Genomic DNA, 15,843 nt, shown 5'->3' with positions numbered 1-15,843 from the left:
AACAACTTCTACACACTTGACACCTTAAGATTTAAGGGGGAGCAGCAGTGATGGGTCTTTCCTGCAGTCAGTGTCTCTTTACAGTGCCCCCAGTTTTCATTTCTTACGGTATTACAGTCTCTGGCAAATGTGCTCTATGGTCCCGTTGAAAATTCATCTGTCTCCTGCGGGTCTGCCTATTTTTGGTTTGTTGATTTATGGAAGTCTAGGTGTGTCTAGTATTTGTAGCCTGCAGGGACTGTAATAGAGGAGTTCGGGGGTCTAGATACTCTCCCTGCTGAGACTTCATCAGGACATGAGGCTTTTAGGGAGCCTGGTGCCTGCACTGGTCTCGCTGAGCCATCAGGTGTAAGGACCTGGTTGTGCAGCACAAGGGGGGGGGGGTGTCTCACTAATTAACAGCAGGGTCTCGGGAGTCTAGCATGGCCTCTCTGGGGTACCATGACTCTGCAGCATTGGAAAGATCAGGGCATGTACACTGAGTAGCTAGTGAGACTGAGAGGCTCTGGGGGAGATTATGATGTGCTCTGCGTGGGAGGGGGTGTTTCTCACTACCTCAGCCAAAGCAGGGTTGGGTGGCTTTTGGGGGGGGAGGGGGGCTGTTGTGCGGAGCAGGCTGTCTCCCACAAATTCGAGAGACATTTGGGGTGGAGGGGCCAGAAAGACCCAAGAAGCCTCTCTGCCCTGCGGAGGGAAAAGAGAAGAAATGCTGACCCTCCCCCCTCCCCCAGGAGGAAGGCAGGCCAGATGGGAGGTAAATAGTGCGTTTAGAAGCATTTGCCACAGATGGGCTGCCCTCAATGGCAGCATGCTCCAGCCCTCTCAGGGCTGGAGCCTGCGTGCGTGTGCTCGGAAAACACTGCACCCTCAGAGCAGCAGCAGCAGCAGCAGCGAGGGGAAGAAAAGAAAAAAAGGAAAAAAAAAAAAAAACCCCACCAAACCCAGCCCACCCCCGCGCCCAGCTCTGCCCACTTTCCCGGGGCGCAGGCTCCCCCCCCCCCCCTGGGCCGCAGCGTCTCCGGGCCGCGCGCCGGGGGACACCCGCCCCGGGGCACTTGAGGAGCCGCAGCCCCCTGGGCTGCCAGGCGCTGGGGCAGATGGTGCAGAGGCCGGGGAGGGAGTTCCCAGCCAGCGAGCCCCATGCTGTGCCCCCCCCCGCCCCGCGGCGGAGCGGGAGCGCCCCCCCCCCCGTGCACACAGGGGTCAGCGCCCGCCCGCCCCCCCCAGCTGGCAGGGAGCGGGTCCCCGGCGCGGGGGCGCGGCCGGGCAGGACAGGGAACAATGGCTCCAGCGGGGCCGACTCGTCCCCGGGACAGCAGCCTGCTGGGAGGCGGGGGGAGGGGGAGCGGCGCTGCAACCTCCAGCCGGGCTCTGCCCTGCGCCGTCGCCCCAGCCGGGCAGGGAACAATGAGGCTCCCGCAGGGGAGTTTCCCGGGACAGCAGCCCGCGGGCAGGCGGGGGGGGGGGGGGCACGGCCCCGCTCCAGGCTCTGCCCCCCCCCCCGGGATAACCAGCGGCGCCGCGGGACAGCAGCCTGCGGAGGGGGAGGGGCGCGCTCCCATGGCCCAGCGGGGCTGGGCTCCAGCCTGCGCCCGGGTCAGCGGGGGCGGGGGCACGCGGCCTGGCCGAGGGAGGCGATGGGGGGGGGGATGTGCCCGCCGCCCCCACTCTGCCCTTGGCTGCAAAGCGGCCTGCGGTCACGGGGTGGGTGGGAAATGCAGGGCGAGCGTCATGGGGCAGGACCTGCGCTGGGGTGGGTGGGGGGGGGGGGGTGCAAGGGGGCTCCCTCCCCGCCGCGTGGGCTGCACGGGAGCCGCAGAGTCTGGGAGCTGGCCCCTGGGTTGCACCCGCCAGGGACTGACACCCAACCCGGAGCTCTCTGCGAGTCTGCACCCATCGCGGGGCGGGGGTGGGGGCAGGTGCAGTGGCCTGGGGTGGAGGGAAGGGATCTCCTCCCCCCACCCTAAAAGAGGGAGCTACCGCCCCTCTTCTTCGCCGCTCAGCCGCTGGGAGGGACCGGCTGGACCGGATGGGGCAGGAGGGGGGAGGGGAGGGTGCGTGCGAGGGGTTTTCCTCCCCTGGGCCGGGTGTCTAACCTAATCTGCATCCTCCCCCCGTTGCGAGGCCAGCTGCTGGGAGCCAGGCTGGCCCTGCCCAGCCCGGGCTGGAGGCTTGGCTGGCCCGCGCCGAACGCGCACCCCTCCCTAGCCACGCATGGGTGGGTGGCGGATGGGCAGCTCAGGTTGGACGTGATCGGACCGGGGTGGGGAGGGGTCCGCCCCAGCTGTGCCCGCCACCACCGCCCCACTCAGCCCCCGCCCGGCGGCGGGGGGGGCGGGCAGCCCTTGCTCCGCAGGAGGCTCTGCCCCACGCCCCCCAACAAGGGGTCTGTCTGCAACTCAGCGCACTGGGGCGGGGGGGGGGGGGGGGGCTGGCTGGACCTGTCCAGACAGGGGCGTGGGACGGCTGTTTTCTCATGGGGCGCAGGGGGTGGGTGTCTCGCCCCCCATGGGGCATGCGCGCTCATTTGCACCCTGCTGTGTGTCTGGGATGTGCCAGTTAGTGCTGATGGGACAGGGGCCGGGATGGCTGGCGGGGGGGGGGGTGATGCGGGGGGGGGGGCTGCCCCACATTGGGTCTCTCCCCTGCTCTGGGCCCCAGCCCCTGGGGTGTCGGCGGCGGGAGGGAAGGACACACAGACACAAGACAGACAGACAGACAGCGAGCCCCCGGGGCCCGGAGCGCACTAACCGTTCCCGTTTTCACCGGCACATACACCACTTGACCCATCTTCGCCGCCTCCCGGGTGCCGCTTCCCAGCCGGAAGCCCTTGGACCGGACCCAGAACTGGAACTTGCCTTTCTCCCCCCCGCCGGCGCCGCTGCCCGAGCCGGCGCCCCCCTGCAGCACCTCGGCGATGCGCTGGTACTTGCTCCGGGTCACCGTCTTGGTTTTGGCCGAGTCCCCGTAGGTGCGGAGGCACCAGTCCCGGAACTGCCGCCCCAGCTCGCTGTCCCCGGGGCGGCTCCCCCGCAGCAGCAGCGGGGGCTTCGGCATATCCCGGCCGGAGGCAGCGCCCGACCCCCTGTCCCGGGCTGGAGACGGCGGCGAGCCCGGCCGGCCCCTGCGCTGCGCCCTGCCCGGCCCGGCCCGGCCGGCGGGGCTGGAGTCGGGACGGGCTGCGGGGGCGAGGCCCCGGGAGGGGCCGCTGCGGGGCGGGCGTGGAGGGAGCGCGGCAGCCGGACAGCGACCCAGCGAGCCGGGCAGAGGGAGGCACCGGCGGCGCCAGCAGCAGCAGCAGCCGCTCCTGTCACAGGATCACAGGCGGCTCCGGCTCGTCCCCCTCCCTCCCCCCGCCCGTCCCTGCCTCCTCCGCCCCCCTCCGGCCGCCTCCTCCTCTCCGCGGGATCCCACCTGTTAGAGCCGCGGCACGGCCGCCCCGACCGCCCCCCCGGGCCGGGCGCGGGGGTCGGCGCTAGCCGCCTGGGGCCGGGGCCGGAGCCGGGCAGAGGCGCGTGGGGGCTGGGCAAGGCGGCACAGGGGGGAAGGGGGCGCCCGGGGGCGGCGGGGGGAGACCCAGGGGGGCGCCCGGGGGCCGGGCAAGGCGGCACAGGGGGGAAGGGGGCGCCCGGGGGCCGGGGGAGAGGGGAACGGGCCAGGGGACTCAATAAAGAGCCGCTTCCTCATTCGCAGGGGCGCACGTGTCCCTGCCCCAGGCGGGGCCGGGGAGAGCGCGGTCTCCTCGGGACAGGGGGCGACTGGGGAAGCAGGCACCTGTCGAGCTGCGCTGGCTGGGACCCTGAGCCCACAGGCAGACGCAGACCCCGGGATTATCAGGGTCCCTAATTTCTCTAAAATAATCCTCTCGAAACGACCGGTGACTTCCCTGAACCTTTGCGGGTCCTACCTCCAGAAACCACTGGGAGCCCCTTAGACTGGCCCAGGGCTTCCGAACTGCACCAGGAGACTCGTGGACAAAATCCAATCGCTAAGATTTGCCTGCTCCTGCCCTAAATTGTGCCAGGGCTTGGACCCTTAAACACACCGGGGATTGACCAGCACACCCTGGCTTTGCAGCCATCCCCTGAAACAGTCCAGTTAATGCCCCCCACCCCCCAACTCAAGAGGCCTCCTCAAACTATGTAGTTCACTGAATCCAGTCTCCTTGGACCAATCACAATCCCCTAAAGCAAACTGGGACTGAAAAGGTCAGTCTCTCCTTAGCTGGAATTAGCCTTTCTTGGTACATTCAGAGGGTGAGCTCAGCTCACCTAGTTTTTGTGATCAACTGATCAATGAAATTGCCAATATAATTAAGATCACCGCCATATTCTGCCTGATTTCTGGTTCCTGTGTCACCCGGATGGTCAAGAAACAAAGGTCTGTTGGAAACCTAGCCCTCTGTGACTTCATGCCATATTGCTCTAGGGAAGAAAGATGGTGGTGTGGTTAAACCACAGGACAGAGAGTCAGGAGCTTTGCTGTCTGTTCATAACTCTGCCACAGACTCAGTGAGTGACCATGGAAAAGTCACTTAATCTGTCTATGCCTCAGTTTCCCCATTGGTTATATGAGGATGAGTACAGGTATCTCAAGATTTGTAAAAGGCTTCAACTTGATGGAAAGTGCTGTATGTGTGTACTTTATTACTATTTATCTGTATAATAGACTGCCCACAACTTTTTGATATATTGAGACAGGACCAGCCCTAGACCAAATGGTGCGCCAAGCGAGGAGTGTCATCTGCCCCCCCACCCTATTTGTTAAGCTTTTGAATATCTTATTTTTTATTGTATTTGTAGCCCATCTCACAACTTGGATGAACGATTTGAGTGCATGATTTAACTCTGTCATATGACGATAAATTTGCATGCTAGGATCTGTACATCTGCGAGCCCGGCGCCCCCCAAGCCCAGCACCCCAGGCAGTCACCTGGGTTGCCTGTCCCTAAATCCAACCCTGCATTGAGATGCTGCCTGGGTAATTAATAAGATGGGTGAATCGATATAAAGTAGACCTGGCCCAAATGTAGCACAGAGTCAAATTATTATAAGTTTGGGTCTTTAGTCTTCTCCCTTCCCCAGTATTCAACAGGCCTCTTATGGCGCTTTTGCTGAAACCCAGATCTGAGTCTTGGCAGGTCTGTCTACCACTGACAGGCCACCTGCTGTTTGAAAACTTCATAAATTCTGGGGTTTCTCTGGGGAGAGAGGGAGCAACACATTACAGGGCATCTCTGACCCAGATAAATAGGTACCTGAAGCACTGCACAGACCTCAAAGACCCTTTTGTCCCTCTGTTATGACAGTATAACAGTCTGCAACCATAGTTGCCAAGATGCGGCACACCATGGGCATTAGCAACTTTTCAGTCACAAAGAGGATAGAATTCAGACCGTTCTGGCTCCAGAAGCGCCGGCCTCCGTCACTTGAGCTAAAAGCCAGTGCTATTTGTTGGACCTATGACACATGTCTGAATTGTTCTCATTCTAGCCTGTGGAGGCCAGTGGTATACATACGAACTAACAAGTCATGATGTTGTTATCAAAGGTAGGGGTGGGCAAGGGAGATGGGAGCTTGTTTGGAATCTGGGAAATGAATTTGGGGTATCAGTGAACCATTTGGGGCACATAGAGATTGAGCTGGAGGTGAAGGGAACAGAAGGAGCTGGATGGATTGGGAGGAACGGGTGAGTAGAAAAGGGGAGAGGAAAGAAGAGTTTCGTGAAGGTTCAGATAAGCATTAAATATGGCTAGGAATTGGGAAATGCTAATCGGTCCATTCCAAATGTGGTGTGACAGAATAAAAAGCAAAAAGTAATTATAGGTGATATGTGTCCATGCTTACTAGGAGTTTCTTAAAGCACCTAGAGTCAGTTGTGAAATACATAATTACAAACATGGTTGATCTGCACTGTGTGGGTCTCCATGCAGACCTGACTAAACTCCCAAAGTTCTGTCCCACCATCCACCAGGCTCAGCATCAAACCTGGAATGAATATTTGGAACACAGCCTCGTTTATGGTTGTTCCAAAGATGCACAAGATGGGAAACCTGGAAGGGAAGTCCTCAATACACCACAATATTTTGATTGGTCACTACAAATAAAATGGACACCTTTTCAAGAATCAACGGACCATAGAAGTACTGCTTTGACCAAGTGACAGTGCTGCCAGGGAAAGCTGGGATGGCGGCGGGAAGGCATCATGGAAAAAAGTATCTGCATACTTATGACTCAACAACCAACCTCCCTGCAAAGAACGTCTTGCATCCCAAGTCAAATTCAGCCTGCGAGACACTGAGCAATGAAGCAGACCAGCTGAACTCCGTGTCAAGGAGTGGCAGGCACAAAAGAGAAAGATAAGCTAGAAAAGAAACCCTTTTTATAAATTGGCCAGGGGAGCAGGTATGGTAGTAGCTACAGGACAGGAACGTAGAGGAAATACTGGAGCACCATAGTCCAGCTGTTCAGCAGAAGGTGTTTAGTTGGAAGGGGAGAAAGGAGAAACTTTTATTAATACAATTAAGTGTATGTGTTTGCACTATCATGGTAACAGGAAGGGGTTTTCCATTCTCAGCAACAATCAAACCCCTTGATTGAGATAAATTGCTTAGTTTCCTATCTTGCAGTTTAACCACTTAGGAGCGGGACTGTTGCCAAGGAAAAAAGAACCCCCCACTCCCACCTTTTATTCCCATAAATTATAAACTCTTGTCTGAATTACCTTTGGAGGAAGGGAGTGCCCAGAAGTCTTCTCCCACCCCTGTTCCCACCCACTCCAAAGTGTGCTTAAGAGTTAGCATGGCCATAGAATCTGGTCATTTTCCAATCAACTGAACTAATTTGTAATTTATGACTGCCAGTTCATGGCAAGCATCAAACATATGGGCTCCATCACCAGGAAGTAGGCTAATATGCATTATTATTATTATTATTATTTATTATTATTACTTATTATTAATAGACACCTTTCTTACATCATAGACATAGATGGCACTTTGCAGAATATGGAATAAGGCTGAGGTTCTGCTCTGAAGATCTTAAGATCTAGCATAGACAGGACAGAACACAGGGCATCAGCTCAGGTAAAGGAAGGGTGGGGGAGACGAATAGCAAGGAGGATGGTGTCAGGGGCTAAGAAGGCGTGAAAGGGGGCTTCAGGAGGGGATTTGAAAGAAGAAAGGTCAGTGGGTGGACAGGAAGTGGGGCACCATGTCAAGTGTAGTGGGCAGCTTGAATAGAGGTGTGAAGCAAAGAGTGGGACAAGGGATGCTGTAAGGAGGAGGGTTGAGGGGGACTGGACACACATTATAATATTGTACTAATAATGTAATTATATTATTTGCATTAGTAATTATTACTACCGTTTTATTGTTTGTTCATTTATACAATGCTAGTGGTGTGCATGGCACTGCAGAGACAAATCAAATCGCATGTCCTGTGGAGCTCCTTGCCAGAGGATGTTGTGAAGGCCAAGACTATAACAGGGTTCAAAAAAGAACGAGATAAGTTCATGGAGGACAGGTCTATCAATGACTATTAGCCAGGATGGACAGGGATGGTGTCGAGCCTCTGTTTGCCAGAAGCTGGGAATGGGTGACGGGGGTGGATCACTTGGTGATTCCCTGTTCTGTTCATTCCCACTGGCGACTGTTGGAAGACAGGATACTGGTCTAGATGGATCTTTGGTCTGACCCAGCATGGCTGTCTTATGTTCTTATGTCCTTACTCCCAAGGAATTTATAGTCAAAGGCCTCACTCCTGTAAAGTGTTATACAAGAAACTTTACTCGATTAGTAAACCCATGGAAATAATAATAGTCCCATGTGTAAATTTAGTCCCCAGCATAAGACTTTGTAGGATTTACACTCACGAGTAACTTCACTTACATGAGAGTTCCTGTTGAGCTCAATGACATTATTTGTATGAGTAAAGTGGTTTGCATAACTCTTTGGAGGATTGAGCCCTAAGGGCTCTGTCCAGCGACCACTGACACACATGAGTAACATTACACACATGAGTATTCCCATTGGACACATAAGACTAGTCACCTGAACAAAGGTATTCCTGTGCATAAGTGTTTGCAGGATCAGGGCCTAAATGTATAGGTGATATTAGCAGGATGCAAGGACCAAGAGCAGAGATGAAGAGGGGGGCTGAGATTATTTACAGCCTTAAAAGGTGAGGAGCTTAAATCTGACGTGGTGAAGAAATAGGAATCCAGTGAATGAATGATTTCAAGGAGGGAAGTGACATGTTCGATTTGCTAGCCAATCAGTCACAGATTCCTTTAGAGACCATTCTAAGCAGTTTGTTTGGGTAGGGTGTCGGCTTGAAATGTAGCGAAATGGCCCAGTCTCTGCACCAGGCACACCATGACAGTGGTTGATGGAAAGGAAATACTTAATGGTCTTCTCCCTGACAAAGATGGACCCCGAAATAATGGATCTTGAATGGGAAATTGCAGTATTTACAAGTGAATATCCGTGGATCTGATATGCAGAGCTGGCTGGGTTTGGGATGGTTTTTTTAATTGTCTAGATTTTGAGAATCGTGTCCTGTTTGCCTTTTCATTTGACCAGATTTTTCTCCCTTCTTCCAGCTGGTTTGATTAATTGTTCCAACTAGCTGCTTTTGCCTGCTCTTCCATATGATGATCTGAATCTATCTATTGTTTCTAATGAGTGGGTTTGGGGCTTTACCCAGGAAACAATACAAAGGATCTTTCCCCTGAGAGTCCGGGGCTGAGTTGTTCTGATAAAACAGAGGCAACACATTAAACAAAAGGAAGGAATAGCATTTTCTGGATGAAGATTTCTGAAGGCCATTTCCATACAGGATCAGCATACAGATCAATATCTGAGGCCTCAGTCATAATAAACTCACACATAGGTTTAACTTTAAGCATGTGAGTAATCTCATTAGGATGACACGCTCGTCCATAATAATGCATGTCATTGGGACCACTCATATGCTTAAAGTTAAGAATGTGTGTAAGAGTTTGCAAGTGGTGGGCCTTAAACTGTGAACTCTGGAGAGTAGAGATACTGATTGTTGTTTAGCACATTTTACTTCTTATAAATTGCTGCGTGCATTTCATTCTATCAAACTAGATGCATTATTGTTTACATTCAATAAATAATTATCATGCTTAGTAATGTTTAACAAATGTAGATGGGACATCAGTTCTTTTTATAATGGCATTCTACAAATTCATGGTACATTCTCATCTGGGATACTGTGTTTAGTTCTGGTCAGCCTCTATCAAAAAGGATAGTGCAGAACCAGAGGAAAAGCAGAGACAGGAGATGAAAATGCTTGAGTGGAAAGACTGGAATAGTTTAGTTTAGAGAGGAGATGAGTATGAGAGGACAAGACGGAAGTTTACAAAATAATGAACGGTAGAGAAAAGGTAAATCAAGCAACTTATTTACCTTTTTTCATAATGCAAGAATTAGGGGCCACCGATGAAACTGAAAGGGAACAAACCTGATAAAAGCAAAAAAAATTTGCACAATTTATGGAGTTAACCTGCAGAATTCAGTGCCACAAGATAATATCAAAGCCAAGAGCTTTGTAGGGTTCAAAATTTGGATAAGAAAAAGTTTTAGCATTCTAGGGGATTTTAAAAAAATCAGAGGGATATAAACCGTCACACTTCAGGGAATGCGTCATGGGTAGGGAAGGAATTTTCCTCTAGGTGAGATTGGGATTTGTTCCCCTTCCTCTGCAGTGTGGGGCACAAGTCACTTGCTAGGATCACCTGGGAATCTCTCACTGAACCAATTCCCTGCCATTGCAGAGGCCTCACACATTGGTGAGCTGGATCCCTCCGTTCTCTCCCTGTGGCACACAATAGTTTAGCATCCTGAGACCTGTAATACTTTGTTCTAGTTCTGGTGGTTGGACTTGGTGTGCCAGTGGCTGGGTGGGGGCAGCCTGTGATATACACAAAATCAGACTTGATCAGGTGGTCCCTTCTGGCCTTACATGCTCTCTAAGCCTAAAACTTGTTGCCTAGGGTTTGGAAGAAACTTTCCTTATGGATATTTCACTCCACAATCACCCACTAAGGGTTTCAGAGTAGCAGCCGTGTTAGTCTGTATTCGCAAAAAGAAAAGGAGGACTAGTGGCACCTTAGAGACTAACCAATTTATTTGAGCATAAGCTTTCATGAGCTACAGCTCACTTCATCGGATACATTCAGTGGAAAATACAGTGAGGAGATTTATATACACACAGAACATGAAAAAATGGGTGTTACCATACACACTGTAAGGAGAGTGGTCACTTAAGATGAGCGATTACCAGCAGGAGAGCTGGGGGGAGAAAACCTTTTGTAGTGATAATCAAGGTGAGCCATTTCCAGCAGTTAACAGGAATGTCCGAGGAGCAGTGGGGGGGGGGGGGGGAATAAACATGGGGAAATAGTTTTACTTTGTGTAATGACTCAACCACTCCCAGTCTCTATTCAAGCCTAAGTTAATTGTATCCAGTTTGCAAATTAATTCCAATTCAGCAGTCTCTCCTTTTAGAGTCTGTTTTTGAAGTCTTTTTGTTGTAATATTGCGACATTTAGGTCTGTAATCGAGTGACCAGAGAGATTGAAGTGTTCTCCGACGGGTTTATGAATGTTATAATTCTTGACATCTGATTTGTGTCCATTTATCCTTTTGCGTAGAGACTGTCCAGTTTGACCAATGTACATGGCCGAGGGGCATTGCTGGCACATGATGCCATATATCACATTGGTAGATGTGCAGGTGAACGAGCCTCTGATAGTGTGGCTGATGTGATTAGGTCCTGTGATGGTGTCCCCTGAATAGATATGTGGGCACAGTTGGCAACGGGCTTTGTTGCAAAGATAGGTTCCTGGGTTAGTGGTTCTGTTGTGTGGCGTGTGGTTGCTGGTGATTATTTACTTCAGGTTGGGGGGCTGTCTGTAGGCAAGGACTGGCCTGTCTCCCAAGATCTGTGAGAGTGATGGGTCGTCCTTCAGAATAAGTTGTAGATCCTTGATGTTGTATTGGAGAGGTTTTAGTTGGGGGCTGAAGGTGATGGCTAGTGGCGTTCTGTTATTTTCTTTGTTGGGTCTGTCCCGGAGTAGGTGACTTCTGGGAACTCTTCTGGCTCTGTCAATTTGTTTCTTCACTTCAGCAGGTGGGTACTGCAGTTGTAAGAATGCTTGATAGAGATCTTGTAGGTGTTCGTCTCTGTCTAAGGGTTGGGTTTTTTTGGACCTTTCTTTAAAGTCCCTAGTATTTGCTCGTGGCAGACACCACATTCTGGCCTGGATGGGCTGACTGAGCATGGCAATACAGCTAGTCCAACGTTTCCTACGAATTTATATCCACCTCTAACTCTGACAACAACTAAACCGTGTTACACTAACTGTTAATCCTTGTCAGTGTTGATGCAGTGAATCAGTGCTGGTCTAAGGGCTTAGCCCCTCTCTTGAGTACTGAGAAGACTCAACTTCTAGGCACTGACTTCAGAGGAAGTAGCGGGCGCTCAGCTCCCCACTGGATCAGGCCCTTAGGAATGGGAGTGTTCCAAGCAGTGAGATTAGTTTAACTTTCCTTTGCCAAAGAGTGTACAGGAAAAGGGAATCAGGTCAGTTCATTGAGGGAAAACAGCCTGTTTCAAGTTGCCACCTTCTACAAGCCCCTGGCTGATTGTCAGGAGCTGCTAAGTGAAAGCTGCTGCTCAGAGTCAATAGGAAGACAGAAAATTTCTCATTTGAGTGAGTATGTGTTTTTTAAAACGCTATGCTGATAAACAGTACCAGGGCTCTAAAACACTTCCCTAGCATGGACTGCATCTTAATGGAGAGATCATCCTCTGGACACGTCCCATCCCACGCAAGATCCCATAACATCCCTGGGACAACTACAACTATTGCTTACATGGAGAGGTGATATGAGGACGATACCTAGTGTATTTGTAGCTGGTTTTAAACACAGTTTAGCAACTGGAAATAGGGATAGCCAGCATCATCTAAAAGTCCAGTCTCCACTGCCCACCAGCAGGTGTTTCACAAATCTTAGCTTGAGAACTACTGACTTATACCATAAAAACTAGGGCCCGAGGCTGCAGTGGGTTGTTTTGTTTTTATCGCTCACTATCTGGATTGCTATTCAGAGTTGGACCCAAACTGGAACCATTCATCTGAAGTTCCTGAACTTTGCTGGGTTTGGATAAAATAGGAATTCAGTTTCAGGTCACCCCTGGTTTTGGCAGACTGTGAATCCAAGCAATGAGGCTTTACAAAAGCAAAAGGAAAACTACTCCCAGGTTTTTCCCCAAATCTAATGCAAACCTCGGTCAAATAATGAGTCAGGATAGTTTTGGGTGGAGGGCCAAGAGGATGGTCTTATTCTTGACTCTACTGGATTTCTATCCACATCACAACACCAAAACCCAATTTGGTCTGGCTTGCCTCAGGTGAGGCCTGGGACGACAACAGGCAGAGGTATTGCAGGGAAAAAGTGGAGCCCGAATGGCAGAACTAGCTTAGTAGCTGCTCATACGTTTCCTGGATCTAGCTTAGCTTATCATCCTCTTTGGTCCAGGACCTGAACAGCTCAAATGCTGGTTTGAGGTGCATTGGAAAAGCTGAGGGGGCTCAGGACTAGAATAGCTGAGATGCTTTGTCCTCTGGACTGCAACACCGTTACAAAGCCTGTGTTGTGATGTGGGAGCCTGGGATTGGAACAGCCAAGACGTTGTAGGTCAGGATTGAGTTACATTTGCAGAGCTGCGTGGGGGAGCCTGACAGCACCTGCCCACATCATGCCTGACTACGGCTTATGCCACCCATCCCTCATTTTCATGATCAGCAAATTCACCCCCTTTCTTTTCAAAGCAGCAAAGCCTTACAATCAAAGTCTGGGAGCTTCCAAGGCTAGGCTGTCGATGGGGTAAGAGCTGCCATCAGGAAACCTTGAACAGATAGAATGCCCACTTGATAGATTTTTTCATAGTCTGAATGGCAGAGAGCAAAAAAGGAAGTCATATGGATCAAAATAGTTCTACGGTTTGGGAAGTGAAACCTTGATACCGAGACCTCTTGCGTTTGCACTGACTTGCAGGATGGCAGGTTGTCTCCCTGACCCTGTCCAGGCACAAGGTTTGCCTCCGTCTCTCCAAATGTAACTCATTCCTAGCGTTACAGACGTTTGGTTTTCTCCTTTCTAAAGATTCCCTCGTTTCCATCTTCCTCTTTTGAAATCCCTGCCATGGCCCTGCACTGCAGCCTTTGTAGCTGCAGACATGTGGGCAGGACTGTCTTTGGGAGCCCCTTAGTGTTGCTCCTCCTTTGGCCAGAGGGATGGCTGCAGAGTAAGGTGATGAGCCCCTGTCTCCACTCTGTAGGGTCCCCAGCTATTGCTGGCATGGGAATGAGAGGTCAGACCTTTTAAGGGCCAGTTTCTCAGTTGGTGGAGGTCTGTTCACTTCAGTGGAGCTTTGCTGATTTAGACCAGCTGAGGGATCTGGCCCTTAGTTTCAAAAGTTTAAACTCTGCTGCTTAACTTAATTTTTAGGGTGGGCGTAAAGGGCTAACAGGGCTGCCCTAGGCACCCGTGGACCTTGTGGCCACAGAGAGCTGCCCAATCCCTGGGGGCCTTCAGTGGATGCTCAGTTTAAAGTGGGTGTCATTTTCGTTGCTGTGGAGGGCATAAAAGCCCCTGTTTCAATATTTGTGGGTGGGCCTCACATCAAGTTGGGGCAGCCTTGAAAACCCTGCTTAGCCATGCAATGTCATTTTCATCCTGGTGAACCCACCCCCTAGTATCTCAAACGCTTTGGCACGGCTTTTAATGTCACACGGGTTGCTCCTTCAAGTGATTTCTCTGCCCTGTTTGGATGCACAATAGAATATCTTGTGAGACCACTATTTAGTTAGTGACCACATCACTGCCTAGCATGGAAACCTTCACATGTTATTAACAGATATCCCCAAATGGACACCTCTGAGTTCATCCACCTTCAGGTACTTGCTGCCATCAGCCTTCAAACCAGACCTCAAACTGCTTCCTGGCAAATGCTTTATCTCACTGGGGCTGCTCCTTACTCTACAGGTGTCCCATGGCCTGGGTCTAACTCCTCACTTCAGGCACAGCCCCTGCATTTCAATCATAGTTTTGCAGTGACTCGTTTGGCCTTTTCCCTATTTCTGGTTAGCAGCGCAGAGACCAAAATTGTCTCCTCCAAGTGATTTCTGCCCCCCACCCCACAAGCCGCCGTGTGGGTGCACAGCAAAATATTGTTTGTGACCACTATGTAGAGAATAGAAACCTTCACATGTTATTAATACACATCCCCGAATGGACACCTCCTGTTTCCTACATAACCTCTAGAATTACACACTCAACACCTGATCCTGCAAGGGGCCAACCGCCCCCCTGGGAGATACTGAGCATCTGTCATTCTCACCGACTTTCGCAGGAGCTGGGGGTGCTCAAGTGGCTCACAGGTTCAGGCCCCTACTCACCTGGTAACCAGAGGTTGCCATAGGATATCAGCTTCCTCCTTGCCAACTTTTGATGAAGTATCATGACTGGGTGAATGTCGGGACTTTTTATTTTATTTATTTATTTATTTTATTGCTTTTTTGTTGTTGTGTCTGTTTTCCCAGGATACACCAGGAGATGTCAAAGTCCTCTCCAGTCCAGGAGTAAAATGGATTCCTTGAAGTCTTGGGCCTGAAGAGGTTAATTTTTGTGCTTCGCTCCCCAGCTCACTGCCGGGCTCTGGCTGGGACAGAACATCTGTCTGTTGCTATGGTTGCAGTATACTTGAAGGGGATGACTGGATAATTATTGCAAACATCCATCCTGCGATGCTGTTCCTGGACCCTCTGTCGCCAAAATTAAAGGCTGATGGACAAAAGGGTCAGAGTGGAACTTCTGTTACGGGGATCCTATCGAGGGATGGGGTGTCTGCAACACCTTTCATTTGCATAATTAATGAAGCTGAGGCTGCAGGGTTCCTGGGAAATGTAACATGGACTAGCAACAATAAGATGGCAGTGAGGACTCCAGCTTCCTAGTTGGCTGGTTAGTGCTCTGCATTGTGCTAACACGCAGTGGTGCACCCCAGTTTGGAGCTAAATGGGGAAACAGCCTCCAATTTCCATTCAAAGTAACTGTGTGAGATAAACTCTCTGAACTGATGCCTTCGGGCCCAATCCTGCAAACACTTCCTACCAAGCAGCGGACTCAACCCTGCCGGCTGAGGAGATCCTGGGATGCATTTAGGCCTGTGGTTACCCTGAAGCACAGGGACAGTCACATTGTCTTCAGTGGGATTACTCACTTGCTCAAAATTAAGCATGTGCTTACATGCTTTACTAGATTGGGCCATAGGTGCTGCTCCTTTCCTTCCCCCAGAAATCCTGTCCTTACAGCAGCCTGTCAGGGGTGATGAGCAGATATATTGGCAAGTGCATTTCCTGCATGAGGGATCCTTCCAGCACAAGGCAGGTTGTTGTGATGCAGTGAGAGACACTTTGCTGGTCCTCTGGGCAGGAGTGAATCCATGCCAGTCCTCTGCCAGCTCGTGCTTGCTTAGACACTAGGGTAGTAGGTGCTGTAAAATACCATAGATCAACAGCAAATGTGCTAGCCAGTGTGGGGCAAACATGCTCCTCTCTCAGCAGACTATGCCTCCTTGGGTTTGTGGCAAGGACCACATGTTGCCTCTTGGGCACTCCTCCCTGTGCTTTGGGGGATTATTCTGCCCAGCTGCTTGTATGGAGAGGGCTGAGTCACAACACCAAAACCACCCCAATCTAGAATTTGCAGCTGGCCTATTTTTCTGTGGGGCTTAAACTAAGACTCTT

At 51.4% G+C, this 15,843-nt stretch overlaps 1 protein-coding gene across 1 annotated transcript in view; it reads right to left on the bottom strand.

Annotated features, from left to right (window-relative positions):
- The window catches only part of NOL4L (nucleolar protein 4 like), a 106,174-nt gene extending 103,007 nt beyond the window's left edge, over positions 1 to 3,167 (bottom strand). Inside the window, exon 1 of the mRNA XM_073308637.2 lies at positions 2,752 to 3,167. Within this exon, the coding sequence (XP_073164738.1) occupies positions 2,752 to 3,057 (306 nt within the window). The 5' untranslated portion in view covers positions 3,058 to 3,167. The remainder of the gene's footprint in view (positions 1 to 2,751) is intronic.
- Positions 3,168 to 15,843: the final 12,676 nt, after the last annotated feature.

The sequence above is a fragment of the Lepidochelys kempii genome, chromosome 13 (assembly GCF_965140285.1).
Source record: "Lepidochelys kempii isolate rLepKem1 chromosome 13, rLepKem1.hap1, whole genome shotgun sequence".
Taxonomy (NCBI): Eukaryota; Metazoa; Chordata; order Testudines; family Cheloniidae; genus Lepidochelys; species Lepidochelys kempii.
Note: the sequence above shows the minus strand (reverse complement) of the source record. Positions and strands in the feature narration are given on the sequence as shown.